Consider the following 14,359-nt stretch of genomic DNA (forward strand, 5'->3'; position numbering starts at 1 on the left):
CGCCAATTTTTTCATCCTAAATTTCTAGAAGACCAAAAGATTGAATTTTAATTTTGAATTTCTAATAAGTCCTTTTTAAATGACAAATAAGGCATCTGGAAACTTTTGTAGTATATGGCATCTTTATTTATTGATCTATCTAAATGGGAATAATATTTGTCATTTTCAATTTTTTTTAACTTTTAGTTTATATTTTTACATAATTTTTAAAAAATTATATATTCATTGATACGGGTGCACACACAAAGCACGTACCCTAAGACTAGTATCGATAAATTGCGTTGGCGCATAAAATAAAAAAAGAATATGTTTGACTCAAAGGTAAAAACTCCAAATTCTCTATTAGCTTCTAGTTAAACATTTTTCTGAATTCCATGTTGAATACTTTGATTTAAATTGGGTATGAATTAGAAAATATTTTGATTTTTGTTTTCCTTGATGTTCAAGATTTAAACACGGAATAAATCAGAAGGAAGAAACATCAATTACATGATGTTAAAGTTTATGCTATTTCTTTTAATATATCAAATTATCAAGCTTGGACGCGTTACCTTATTATTCTTTCTTGTTTTACTGGATCTAACGTAATGGATTACATTCTAGATATATTTCCATAGACAAATCGTGGGTATATAATAAAAAATGAAAAGGACTATACCTTTAAGTATAGTCTCAAATTGACTTGCAATCTGAAAAGAATTCTAAGGTCAACTTATAGAGAAGATGCCAAAAGTCTGGTAGTATTGAACATATATATAGAGAATTATCACCAAATTTATAGGGTCCCTACACATAACAAAAAAAATAAAAAAATGAATTGAGTAAACTTGAAAAGAAGTGGTGTTTTCTTCCCTCGTCAAGCTTGAAAAAAATTAATTTTTGGCTAAAGAGAGGCGTAGTCGTTATTGTTTTGTTTAATTTACAAACGTAGTCCTCTACAGTGAGGAAAATAATGTGTCGAAGTAATGCATAAATTTTCTAACAAGTTTCAGAACCTCATTTGTACTTGCAGTCAAAATATTTTTGCCTCAAACCAAAACCAAATATTCTAAAGGTACCTTATTTAGAAAGGGAACTTAGAGAGTAATGGAAGGTGAGGTGGACACTGGACATTAATGGACACAAATATATTTTTGTAGTCATATGTAAAGATTGGTTTGAGGGTTTTTTTTTTATGTGAATATTTATTATGGTTTCTTTCCTTTGTTTATCTTCTACGTAAAGAAGCTAAATATTTCTGACGAACCAGTGATTGCCACGTTGATTCTACAGTTCTCCAAAACCTACTCCTCCTTTGCCTTTTCTATAGTTTCTTCCTGAAAATACTTGTCCAGTTCAATCATTTGATTATACTAGGGCGGCAGTTTAAATGCCAGAAATGCCCCTCGAGTAACTCTCATTTGTCAAGGTTAAGCCCCGGTCGTAATGGATCTTCGGTTCAGTTTTTGTACACAGGTGCCGTCGAGCTGGTCCATTTGCTACTTATTTGTGGAGCAGAAATTACAATTTTCAAATACCACTTTTTAATTTCAACTATTCCCTTTTAAATTCCTGCAAGATATTTTCCAAATACGTCTAATAATCTAGTCTTGTAAATTACTGTTGAAAAGAAAAGAACTTGGATGGCAACATTTACATCTTTCTTTTCTCAAGGAAATTTTAATTTAGAGTACGCTAAAGACTGGTCTGTTTTGATGAATTTTTCTAACAATTGTGTAAACTTTATGAAAACAATTCAGATGAAGCATATAAAGAGGATAGGCTGTTGGACTTGATATTTTGTAGTTATGCCTAGTTATGTAGTAGTACATGTATTTATTTTTATGTTGTGCATGTGCTGATTTGTATTCTTATTTTTGTACCCGAATCCGAATTCTTTATTTTGACCTGTCTTGGTTGGGTCTTGTATATAATAGATGGAATGTTCCAGATTGGAACTAGATTGTTCATTTCTCACCAAAATATCTTCTCTCTTCCCTCACATGTTTTCTCTCCCTGTATTTCTCCTTTTCGTACTTCAATCCAATTGTGATTCTACATGGTATCAGAGCTATGTGAATCAAAGTTCAGAGATGAAGGATTGTTTTTTGTGTTTTTTTAAATAGTTTAAAAGCCTAGGGATATTACCATAACCTAGGTGTTCGCCTAATGGGATAAAGACGTTAATACTTGTTTTGTTAATTGGGGTACATTATAGCTCTCAACTTTACTTTGTCCACTCAATACCTCTCAGTCAAAAAGTGATTTTGTCCAATTTGGCTTTCTCAAGTCCAAATGGGTATCAAACAAAATAGTTGATATGAGCTCAACTCGGGTTCGTACTATCTCTAGTTTGAACCTTTTAATTAGGCTAATCAACTCTCAATTAGTCCACTTCCTTATTAGCCAAGTTATCCTAGACTAGGTCCCTCTTTCTCAAGTAGAAACTAAGTCAAAAAAGTATGAATCAACGATTGCAACAATTAATTCTAAAATTGAAGCATGAACTAAGCTAAATAATCAACACACAATCATAAACAGGTATTAAATTAAATACCCATAAGGTTTACATACTAGGATTGAGTCACAACCCTAGTAAGAATCTAGCTACTCATAATGGGAATTGAAGAAAAGCTAATTAAATTCATAATCAAAGATTAAAATGATAAAATATAATGTTTAAACACTAAAATAATCACAAACTTCGTAAAATGGCAAAAGGTAATGGCTACATTAGTTCAAACTTCAAAACTTAACCTAAAATTGTGAAACTCGTCTATTTATAATGGCTCAAAATTCACTGACAAAAATGCCCATTGTGAGGTTATGAGGCCGCACAATTCCATGTGCGGTCAGATTTCTTCAGTTGGTAGGAGATGGGATTCTGCAGCCGCATATTTCTGGATTGCGACTGCGAAGTATCTTCTGCGGCTACACAATTCTTGTGCGGTCCGCACTTCAGCAAGGCGTCAGGACTTGGTCTTTTTGCATACTATCTGAACTTTGAATTTGTCAGTAAGCCCTATTCTGCAGCTGCACAATTCATGTGCAATCTGCAAAACTGCCAAAGTTTTGTTGGGTGCTTTTACTTGGTTTGCGACTGCAAGTTGAATTCCGCGGTCCGCACTTTTTTAGCGGTCATAGAAATCCTTCTACAGATCGCATTTCTTTTCTTCTTTGCCCTTTATTGCCTTGTGATTCGTAACATTTCTTTTTGAGTCGGATTTTATCATGAGAGACCAAACTTCCAACATTCCTGCAATTTGCATAATTTTATTTGTTTTGGGAATTTAAATCAATACTTTCAGACTAAAACAAAATCAAAAAGGTGCTAATAAGTAGTCAAAATTCTCAAAAATTCTCACTTATTAACTCCTCCAAACTTAAATCTTTGCTTGTCCTCAAGAAAATAAATTAGTTCCCACCTCCTAAATTGTCATTTCAGCGAGTTAAAGGTGAGCCATTCACACATCAATTGGGACCAATATTTAACCATACTACTCATGCAGTATCAACAAGGCGACAAGTCAAATATTCATGCACATATAATTCTAATGTGACATTTGAGCTTCAAGAATTGACTTTACTTATCAAGGACTCTTGTTCTATCATGTAGGCTATGGTGGACTCCAAACTCTTCCTCCTCTACTTTTCATTTGTTAAGCTCATTTAAGAAATTAGAAATCAATCTGAAGATTCATGAAGGGTTCACTCATCTCTCACAAGAGAATGTCACTAGTACGACTTCAAGTACCATAGGCTTGCTCCTCATTTAGATCACTACTAATGTAAGCTCACTCGGTTTGAAATCAAGCACGACTTCTTCCGGGATGTAATGAAGGCTTTTGGGTTAGGGTAGGATACCATATGGGTATGTTGTTATACCTTTCCTTAAGAACTCCATCTTTTATTTCTCGGCTCACAATTGTCAATTCATAGAGATACTTTCTTTTCATTGGGGACTAGAGAGACTTAACAACACTCTTTCATGATCATTTCATTATTTTTTTCTCCCTTTTTGATATCTTCATGTTTGGGATCATTACCTCCTTTTGAATCCATCAACTCCTCCATTTATTCACGTTTTGCATTTTTTTTTTGTTCTTTTCTTTCCTTACCTTCTCTTTCATATACATCATTTCTTCTCTTTTTGTGCCATGATACCTTTTTCAAATTCCTCATCTCTCCCTCAAACTTATAGTTTAAGTTATTTGTTTCACAAGAGTGTCAAGGAAAGTCCGGATGCCAAGAGAGGATCACGACAAAACGGGTAAAAGCTTATAATATGGTTATTAAATGAGAAAGGATAGAGGCTCAAAAGGGTTGACTAGGGATAACGGCATTGGTTGGCAATAGATAACTCAAACGGGCCAAGGAGAGCCTACAATCACTTCTCAAACCAAACAAAACTTAGGATTTCGCCTTGAAACACATTCGGGGCAAGTTCTAGACCCTTCGCACAGATGTTTGCACTAACAACAATTCATCTCAACCCTCATGGAACTAGATTGTAAAAAAGATAGAGTTGAGAGCCTACAACGACTATATTTAAGATTAAAGATCACTATGGTCCTATTAAACCACTCGATGTTCACCAAAGTCAACTCGAGAGTCACAAAGTCACTAACTAGAGATATTTCTTTTAACAACCTTATCTCTATCCATAAAATCGTAATTAAGTGTGTTGGTGCCAATTGAAGCATGGTTGAATCTTCGGGCATGACTTAATTAGGTCTTTTTATTCATTACTACTACTATTATTACCTAAACACAAAAACAAACGCATTCCCTTAAGAAAGTTATCACGCCATCCATCATTGCGACGAGTCACCCTTTTCATGCAACAACTACCTTTGAAAAGAGCCGTGGTGTTAAGAAAGACAAAGGCTTATTATCTACTAAAACATAAAAAGAAGCTACTTAACAAAACAAGAACTAATATGGAAAAGATAAAGAAGCTAATAAGCAAAACTACTAAAGATAGAATGATTATACATAATAATAGAGGAAGAGAGGGGATGGATAAATACATATAAGAAAAGAAAAAATATCATCAAATTATTACAGGCCAACTGTATCAAAGTGTACCAAATGTCTCAAATAAACCCCATCCCCCGAATAAAAGTAAGCATTGTCCCTAATGCTTATCAAAATAAGAGTAAAAGAGGAGAGGATGAAGAAAACTCCCTATGGATCCTTGGACATCTTTGTGTCCCCAACAATGTCATCGCCCTCTGGATCAGCAAACTGGATCTCATCATCCTCGACTCTAGGTGTGGTTGGGTTGGGGAACATTTCACGCACTGCCTCAGCAGTGTCCGCAGCTAGGTTTGGCTTTTCAGATTGGCCACCTGGTGCCACCAGTGCAGATGGGGCTAGAGGATCTAGGGAGGACTGGTGCGGGTCAAGCACCCTGTCAAAGGGAAGGCCTCTGGCTGTAGCAATTATGTTCACCTCTCTTCGGAGCTTATCCACTGATTTCTTGCTGGCCTGGGACTTCCTAATTTTCTTTACTTCATTTCCCATCTCTTCAATCACCGACCCGTGATATACCAAGGTACTCATGATTGTCTTCTAGTTCTCCAAAATCTTCTTTAGGGTCTCATCAGTGGCAGAAGGATCCTAAGGTATCTCAAAAGTGGACGATGTTGCAACAGTACTGGATAGTCAGACAACTTTGCAGTAGCTATCTGCATCTAGTTGTTGAGCCTCGCCAATGTTTGGGCGACTTGCAGTGCAGATAATGGGGAAGTGGGCATGGTTACTAACATGGTCACTAACCTCAGAGCTGCGGTGGGAGCTGTGGTGGGAGTTGTGGTAGGAGTTGTAGCAGGGGTTGTGGATGATGGCAGAGGCATATCTGCGGCACTGGAGGAAGGCTCAACCGAAGTGGATGGAATATCAACTATCTCAGAAACTACCATGGCTGGCTCATCAGACTAGCATGTGGTGGTAAGAGGATGAACCTTCTTCTTCGGGTTTCTCACATCCATAAGTGAATACCAATCAAAAGGCTTCTTCGGTTTCACCTTTCTGTCAAAATCCCTGGGCTCTACCTTTGCATCAGTAATATATTCTGTAATAGAGTTAGGATAAGGGTATGATGAGCTATCTGCCATGCTATCACTGATATGTTGGCCGACATCCTAACACCCACATTGATTGGGTACCCAGCCATAATAGATGACACAAGAATTTCCAGAGGATGGGAATGTGAGTCTTGTTTTGGCTTGGATCCAACCTATTGCAAACAAATCTCTGCCACCCTTTTGCCTCAAAACTCAAAGTGTTCTGCTGAATGGGAACCCCGACGCCAATCCATGGTGGTGGTAGCCCTGGTGGTGCTAGAATCTCAGCAAACCAAGGTCGAACTTCGTCCCCCAGTGCACACTTTTCAAAATACTCCTTCGGCTCAACATCCTCAAAGCCCAATTATGCATTTAGCGTATGCTGATCAAACCTCACCTTGAGGTTGCGCACTTTGGTCACCTTCGTCCATTTCTTTATATGAGCCACATTGGCATAGAATTCACGGAGGAGGTATTATTTAGCATTCATTACACTCTGGGTGAACCACATACACCCCTTTCATGCCTAGAACTATCTCAATATAGCTGGGTTGTACATTTCCAAATCCTTCAACAAAAATTGTCGCTCAAGAGTTAGCGACCTCAATGGCCACCACATATGGAAGCTGGTGAAGGCGGCTAGGCTGACAAATCAATCCTCACAAACCTCTTTCTTCTTTGATCTTTCAAGGCTCGAAGCTGTAACATATCCCCATCTGCCATCATCGAGGATATCAGGTGTAACCTATGCCTCAGGGACTAGTGTAGCCGATGGCTTATAAGCAAGACTAGCACTCTTCGATCCGTCGGAAGTGCTGTGGGATGATGACAGCTCGTCCCTGAGCAGGTATCTCCCTTGCAGCCTCAACTGTATGGCCAGTTGCTCCTGAACAAAGGCTAAGTTTCCCTCTGACACTTCCCTGGACAGGACATATGAGCTAGTCTCAGAGAGGTCTGCACCTCACCCTCTATCGGTTGTTTCTTTCTTTCTTATTGTCTTTGGCTGGCCAAGGGTTAAGGCATTTTTTCCTTGACCCCAAGAAGATTCACCTCTCCTTTTTGAAGTGTCTCCTCGTCCTCTTGATCGAACCATTATCCGTATCAAGCAAAAAATATTATTAGTTACAATTCAATGTTCAAACATATATTGAAGACATGCAAATAAAGGATAAACCAGATGACACAGTGGGGTGTGTAGTTAAATCATGCTTGTAGGGAAATTGATCTGCAGTCCATACAATTTCACTTGCGTCCACAGATGGGGACTTTTGGATTGAATATTTTTGTTGTGCGGCCGCAGAAGTGAAGTGTGGTCCACACAATTTGACTTGCGGCCGCACCTCTGAATCCCAAAAATGCTAACTCTCTGATGACAAAGAAATGACCAAATTGTGGCTGCAAGAGGATTTCTACGGTCCGCACAATTAGACTTGCGGCCACACATTGGAGTCTCAAAGTGAGTACTCTCTGATGATAGAAGATGTGTTGTTCTGCGGCCACAATGGAAATTCTGCGGTTCACACATTTTAACTTGTGGCTGCAAATTACTTCTTCACTAAATTGCCCAAATTCATCATTTGCGGACCGCATAAATTCAAATGTGGCTGCAGATTTCAAAAATTATGTGTAGAGCTAATTTTTTTATTTAGGTTTTTCAATTTCTTGAACAATTAAACATGACAACTTTGTAAAAACATGAAATTATACTAACCCAGTCCCCATAGAGCATGTATCAAGTTAACTCCATTCAGATTTAACCCATATGGATACATAATTGAAGTCCAATAACAAATCACTTAAAAATAACTAAAAGTCTACAAATTAAACTAGCACAAAAAAGTAACGTGAATTTGAAGCATACCAGATAAAGTGAGGGTAATGAGTGAATGATTAAGGTGGTTGTGTATGTGGACAGATAGAAATCTCCAAGAAAATTCAACAGAGCACAATTTTTAGTTCAGAGAGTGAAAAGTGTAAAGTGGGTCCTATTCCTCTATTTATACCAATTGTTTGCTAAGGGGAAGAAGGACGAATGCGGCCGCACATTTTCATGTCCGCTCCGCACTCTATTACCTGGGGACCTCATCTTAGACTTTCATCTGCGGTCCGCACATTTTCATGTGCGGTCGCAGATTTGAAGTGATGTCGCAAATCAACCTTCGCACTGACAAGCTAAAACTTCATAGAGTTGGTATTTTTAACTTCTCAATTATGTGGTCCACAAGCTAAATATGCGGCCGCAATGCTCTTTTGCTATATCACCAACAAATGTGCTGTCCGCATTCCTCAGAACACTAAGCCATAATTTCTTTCACAATTTTTATAAGTCACACTCACCCCTGTAGCACACTTCAAATCAAGTTAGAACGAAAATAACACCTAACTACAAAAGAAAAAGGAAAAGAAACATAGTTTGCCTCCTAAGAAGCGCCTGATTTAACATTGCGGCATGGCGCATAATACCCTCAAGTGAAATGAATGACTACCTTGATATGGCTATCTCCAACTTTTCTCAAGTAGTGCTTCACCCGGTGGCCAATGACCCGGAATACTTCATTGTTTCTTTTCTTCAAGTCTAATGCACCAAAAGGTATCACATCCACAATTTCAAAAGGACCACTCCATTTAGATTTTAGCTTCCTGGGGAACATCTGTAACCTTGAGTTAAACAACAATACAAGATCTCCAACCTTGAACTTTTTGTTCTAAATGTATTTGTCATGAAGATATTTCATCTCTTTTTTGTACAAAGATGAACTTGCATAGGCATGGTATCAGAACTCATCCAATTCATTCAAGTGTGCCACCCTCAAGTTAGCGGCTACATCCCAATCAAGATTCAACTTCTTTAGAGCCCACATGGACTTGTGCTCTAGCTCCACCAGAAGATGACAAGCTTTCCTGAACACCAACCGGTATGGTGACATTCCGATTAGCATTCACCATTTTGGACAAGATACTCTTTATCTCCCAATTGGAGACTTTTACTTGCCCACTAGCTTGTGGGTGATAGGGAGTCGTGACTTTGTGAATAACACCATACTTGCTAAGTAAAGCGTTTGAAGCCTTGTTGCAAAAAAGTGACCCCCAATTGCTTATAATTGCACGTGTAGCACCAAACCTTGTGAAAATATTCTTTTCAAGAATGCCGCCACCCTTTTCGCCTCATTATTGGGTAAAGCAACAACCTCAACCCATTTGAACAAATAATCCACCGCGACCAAAATGTAGGTGTTTCCACAAGAACTCACAAAAGGTTTCATGAAGTCAATACTCCACACATCAAAAATATCAGTCTCCAAAATGGTTATGAGAGGCATTTCATTTTTCTTTGAGATTCCACCGGCCCGTTGGCATTCATCACATCTTTTCATTAAGTCACTTGCATCATTGTAAAGAGTGGGCCAACAAAAACCACAACTAAGCACTTTGGTTGCCATTCTCGCTCCACCATGATGACAACCATATGGTGAAGAATGACAAGCCCCAAGAATTTTACCTTGCTCTTCTTCCAGTGCACATCTTCTAATCACTCCATCCGTACAAATTTGGAAAAGGTATGGTTCATCCCAATAATAATTTTGACAATCTCATTTGAGCTTCTTCCTTTGTCTTGAAGAGAACTCATCCGGGATAATTCCATACATAAGGAAAATTTCTAAATCTGCAAACTATGCCACCTCTTTCATTGAAATTGTCAAGAGTTGCTGATCGAGGAAGGAGTCATTGATTTCAAGGCCATCATGCGGCCTCCTCCTCCAAACGAGACAAGTGGTCCGCCACTTGGTTTTCACTACCTTTTCTATCTTGGATGTCAATATCAAACTCTTGCAACAAAAGCACCCATCTCATAAACCGAGCTTAGGAGTCCTTTTTGCTCTTAAGATAATGAAGCACTGCATGATCCGTATGGATAATGACTTTTGCATTGATCAAGAACGAGCGAAACTTCTTAATTGCAAACACAATGGCAAAGAGCTCTTTCTCCGTAACGGTATAGTTTATTTGAGCACTACTCATGGTCTTACTATCATAGTAGACCGGATGAAAAATCTTATTGACATGTTGCCCCAAAACAGCCCCAACCGCTACATCACTTGCATCACACATGAGTTCAAAAGGTACACTCCAATTTGGAGCGGTGATGATGGGAGTAGTTATCAACTTGAGCTTCAACAATTCAAAAGCTCTCATAAAATCATCATTGAAGTTAAACTTGGCATCCTTCTCAAGAAGCTTGCACAACAGATTCACCACTTTAGAGAAACCTTTAATGAAACACCGATAAAAACCCGTTTTGCCTAAGAAACTCCGTATACCCTTCACTGAAGTCAGAGGTGGAAGTTTACAAATCACCTCAATCTTTGCCTTGCCAACTTCAATTCCATTCTTTGAGATTTTGTGGCCAATGACAATGCCTTCCTCGACTATAAAATGGCATTTTTCCCAATTGAGCATCAAATTTATTTCTTCACATGTAGCCAACACTTTGTCCAAATTTGCAAGATAATCATCAAAAGAATATCCAACCACCGAGAAGTCATCTATGAAAACTTCAAGGTAGCCCTCCACCATGTCCGTGAAAATAGCCATCATACACCTTTGAAAAGTCACTGGTTCATTGTACAAACCAGATGGCATCTGCTTGAACGCGAAATTACCATAGGGACATGTAAAGGTTTTTTCCTCTTGATCTTCTAGAGCAAATGATAATTTTGTTGTAGCCCAAATACCCATCAAGAAAGTAATAGAAAGCACGGTCGGCCAATCTATCGAGCATTTGATCTAAGAAATGAAATGGAAAGTGATCCTTTCTTATTGGAGCTTGCAACAGTCCATACACACCCTCCAACGGGTCACCGTTCTTGTAGGAATCAATTCGTTCTTGTCATTAGTGACCACCGTCATGCCCTCCTTCTTTGAGACACATTGAACCGGAGAAGTCCATGAACTATCGAAGATAGGGTAGACAACCCCGACAAACAACCACTTGATAATCTCCTTTTGAAAACTTCTTGCATAGCCTCATTGAGTCTCTTTGATGTTCAATAGATGGTTTGGCGCCATCCTCCAATTTGATCTTATGCATGCAAAAGGCAGGGCTTATCCGCCGAATATCCGCCAAGGTCTACCCAATAGTCTTATTCCTTTTTTGTAGCACCGTCAATGTAGAATCTACCTGCACGTAGTCAAACAAGAGGAAAGAATAACCGGTAAAGTAGAACAAGGAACAAGAAATTCATACCGAAGATGCGGAGGCAATATCTTCAACTCCAAGGTAAAAAGGCTCTTCAATAGAAGGTTTTGTAGGAAGAGTTGTCCTACTTTCAAGATCTAAGGACAATTTTCGGGGTGCATAGTAGTAGGACCCCATTCCTTGCAAAGAGTTCACATATTCCATGAAGCCATCCATCTCGTCATCATAAAAGTTGAGCAAGACAACCTACAACCTATCACCAACATTGATCGTAGAACTTGTTTCATCAACAATAGCATCGGTTACCAGGTCCGCAAAAGAGCACACCTCATTGATATTTGATTGCCGCATGGACTTACACACATGGAATACCACTTTTTCATCACCAACCTGGATGGTAAGTTCTCCGGCTTCAACATTTCTAAGAGCCTTACTCGTAGCAAGGAAAGGTCTCCCAAGAATAATCAACACTTCATAATCAACTTCACAATCTAGAATGGCAAAATTCTCTCGAAGAATGAATTTATCAACACGAACCAAGACATCTTCAATCACTCCCAATGGCCTCTTCATAGTGTGATCGGCCATTTGCAATCTCATAGAGGTGGGTCTTGGTTGCCCTATTCTCAAAGTCTTGAAAACTAAATAGGGCATCAAATTGATACTTGCCCCAAGATCTGAAAGAGCGTTAGCAAACTCGACACTTCCAATTGTACAAAGAATTGTGAAAGCACTGAGTTCCACTAACTCAGGAGCCATTGAATGCACAATTGCACTCACTTGATGAGTGACTTTATTGGTTTCAAAATTCATTGACCGCTTCTTTGTCACAAGGTCCTTCATAAACTTTACATAATTGGGCATTTGTTTGCAAAGCTTCAACTAATGACACATTGATTGAGAGAATATTAATCATTTGAATGAACTTCTTGAATTAATTCTCAGCATTTTGCTTGGAAAATCTTTGAGAGTATGGAGGTGGAGGCTTAGACAATGGTGCCTTTGCCTTTTGCACTACCGGCTCCGGTATGTCTATAACGTGTTCCTTAGACGGGTTCACCTGCTCTTGAGTCTCTTCCACACTATCATTAATATCATTCCAAACTTCAACATTATGTTGCAAAGATTACACTGGCATACATCTCGGAAAAGAGAAGGACCTTGAATCCATATTCTCAGTGGATGATGAACCTAATGAAGAAACTTTATTCTCTCTTGATATCTATGAAAATCAAGGCAACGATCACTACTAAATTTCAAAACAAGTGATCGAAGCCCGATAGGAGATCAACGCTCTCATAGTCGTTCCTCAAGTAGAACTCAAATTATATTCATCCAAATGGGATAAACCAACTCGAGTTATTGTTTTCATCGACACCGGAACTGCTTCCTCACTCATAAATCCTGCTGTTCTCCCTGAAGATCAATAGAAATACAAAGGTTTCCCTACAAAGGGGCTGACTTTAACAACCCATAAGGGACGGCTTTCCAAGCTACACAAACAGTTAATTTGTTTATAGTCGCAAACATTTTCCTACAAAGGGGCTAGCTTTAACAACCCATAAGGGACAACTTGCCAAGCTACACAACTCAGAAAACTTTTGTACTATAACCAACATTAGCTGTTTATAACTCGAAACACTTTCGTACTAAAATAAGCTAACTTTCACCTTCTTGCACCACTTGATCACCGTCAACAAGTTGCCTTTGACTTGAGGTGGGTGCATTCCCACCTCTCCCACTTCTTGTGATAATGTCCATCGCTTGCCTCGTGTTGTTTCCATCCTTTGGGTTTACTACCGTGTCACTTGGTAGTGCCTACTTAAGACGAGAATTTAGGGTTTGGGAGATTTTCCCCAGTTGAACTTCTAGGCTGCGGATTGATGTGTTATGTGAGGCAAGTTGGGCATCCAAATCGGCATTCTTTTCCATCATTTGTTTGAACATATTTTTAGTGTGCCTCTTCTCATTGTTTGAAGAACTTGAACCATGAGAAGGATAAGGAGGGAGGTGGCTCTGTTGTTGGTACATCGGGGGCCTTTAAAAACTCGAACCCTGGTTGCCTTGATTGTTGTTCCATACGCCATGATTGTTATCCCCCAATTTCCTTGATTATTTCCACTCCAATTTCCTTGATGTTGCTGTTATTTCAATTCCTTTAATTATTGTTTCCGCTCCAATTTCCTTGATTTTAGAATTCCAATTGCCTTGATTATTTTGAGGTCACCATTGTTGTTGGTTTCGGCCTTGGAAATTGTTTCTTTGCCCTTAAAAAATATTCAAATATTGCACTTCTTCTTGTTGTTCATTATAGGAGTCATCTTTCTCAAAACTACTATCTTCTTTCACATAGTTCTCCACTCAATTTTATACTTGTGGACCCTTGGTCCTTCTCTTGTTCACCATCATGTTCACTTCTTCCATAGCATTAACTTGCTTAGGGTTTTGCACTTGATTAAATTGAGTCTTTGTTAGTTTATTCATGGTAGTAGTCAACTCGGGAATGGCTTGCCCGTGGTCATGCAATTCTTTTTGAAGGTGGATCATAGTTGGATTACCTTGTGTGACATTGGCCCGAGATTTCCAAGATGATGACGTTTCTGCCATTTCATCCAAAATCTCACATGCCTCCTCATAAGGCGTAGTTATAAAGTTTCCACCGGCAAGTTGATTCACTACACATTTGTTGGTTGTGTTAATTCCATGATATAAGGTTTGTTGAATCATGTTTTCCTCATATCGTTATTGGGGCATTCCTTTACCATTGTTCTATAGTGCTTTTATATCTCGTGCAGTGATTAATTTGGCTCTTGCTTGAATACAAAAATCTCATCTCAAAGTGTAGCCACGTGCCCGGGAAAGAAGAACATAGCAATATATTTTTCCATCAACTCATCCCAAGTGTGAATAGAATGGTTCGGTAATCATTCCAACCAATCTAAAGCTTTCCCTAGTAGAGATAAGGGAAAAAGTCGTAGCCTCAATGCATCCTCATAGGCATTTGTTTGCTTGCTTCCACAATAAGTATCCACAAACCCCTTCAAATGTTTATATGCATTTTGAGTTGGAGCACCGGCAAATAAACCTCGTTTCTCAAGCCGCTCATGGTGGAGGT

General features: G+C 38.7%; 1 protein-coding gene across 1 annotated transcript; it reads right to left on the reverse strand.

Annotated features, from left to right (window-relative positions):
* Positions 1-11,490: 11,490 nt before the first annotated feature.
* On the reverse strand, positions 11,491-12,108 carry LOC138885803 (uncharacterized). The gene has a single exon (XM_070166785.1). The coding sequence runs from the start codon at positions 12,106-12,108 to the stop codon at positions 11,491-11,493; it is 618 nt and encodes a 205-aa protein (XP_070022886.1).
* Positions 12,109-14,359: the final 2,251 nt, after the last annotated feature.

Source organism: Nicotiana sylvestris, chromosome 2, assembly GCF_000393655.2.
Source record: "Nicotiana sylvestris chromosome 2, ASM39365v2, whole genome shotgun sequence".
NCBI lineage: Eukaryota > Viridiplantae > Streptophyta > Magnoliopsida > Solanales > Solanaceae > Nicotiana > Nicotiana sylvestris.

Bases quoted from the DNA above. Each gene is read 5' to 3' on its own strand.
- LOC138885803 (XM_070166785.1), bottom strand. From the start codon at position 12,108: ATGCCCAATTATGTAAAGTTTATGAAGGACCTTGTGACAAAGAAGCGG.